The sequence below is a fragment of the Talaromyces amestolkiae genome (assembly GCF_001896365.1).
Source record: "Talaromyces amestolkiae strain CIB chromosome Unknown scaffold40.1, whole genome shotgun sequence".
In the NCBI taxonomy this organism is placed as follows: domain Eukaryota; kingdom Fungi; phylum Ascomycota; class Eurotiomycetes; order Eurotiales; family Trichocomaceae; genus Talaromyces; species Talaromyces amestolkiae.
The window spans coordinates 1-628 of NW_024468076.1; the positions used below are offsets into that span (position 1 = coordinate 1).

Genomic DNA, 628 nt, shown 5'->3' on the forward strand with positions numbered 1-628 from the left:
CCCCTAGCGAGCAAAGGCCCTGGTGGCCACGCTTAAGCACTAGGGTGCCCATCCCCCTATCCAACCCCCTCGTCCTCCCACTCCCTTAGGGCTTCCCAYCCCCATTGATCCCCTAGTTCTGCTTCTTTGGCGGCACGAGCAGTATCCCTAAAGAGGTCCACGCCCCCGAGGAAACGGAGCAGCGCCGGTGTGGCCTTGGGCTCACTAAATAGACGTGCCTCTGGGGCATCCTCCGCCGCCGTAGGTAAGGGGACTCCAGCGTCAATAAGCTCCCGATAGAGGGCCTTTCTAGGCTTGGAGCGCCGACGGCACTCAAAGAGGACGTGGGCAGCTGTCTCTTCTAGTGCACCGCAGGCCCTACACTCCGGGGAGTCCCGGGCACCAATTCTGCGCAGATATGAGCCTATTGGGGCGTGTCCGGTCTTCAACTGGTAGTAACGGCTGGCTAGGCGCTTTGGCGCTTTCCCAGCAGCCCTATCTAATGCCCATCCTCGCGGCATCCAATAGGCTCTTCCTCGCCGGTGAGTCCCCTGAACGACGTTCTCACGGCCCCAATCTTTCATTGCTTTGCTCCTCGCTTCGGTGCAGGCACGCCTAACCTGGGCTAACGATAGGCCTTCAAAGCTAG

General features: G+C 60.4%; 1 protein-coding gene across 1 annotated transcript in view; it reads right to left on the reverse strand.

Moving 5' to 3' along the window:
* Positions 1-56: 56 nt before the first annotated feature.
* BHQ10_010363 (uncharacterized protein) overlaps positions 57-628 on the reverse strand; it is a gene marked incomplete at both ends in the record, with an annotated part of 6,270 nt that continues 5,698 nt past the window's right edge. Inside the window, one exon of the mRNA XM_040872985.1 lies at positions 57-624. Within this exon, the coding sequence (XP_040738865.1) occupies positions 57-624 (568 nt within the window). The remainder of the gene's footprint in view (positions 625-628) is intronic.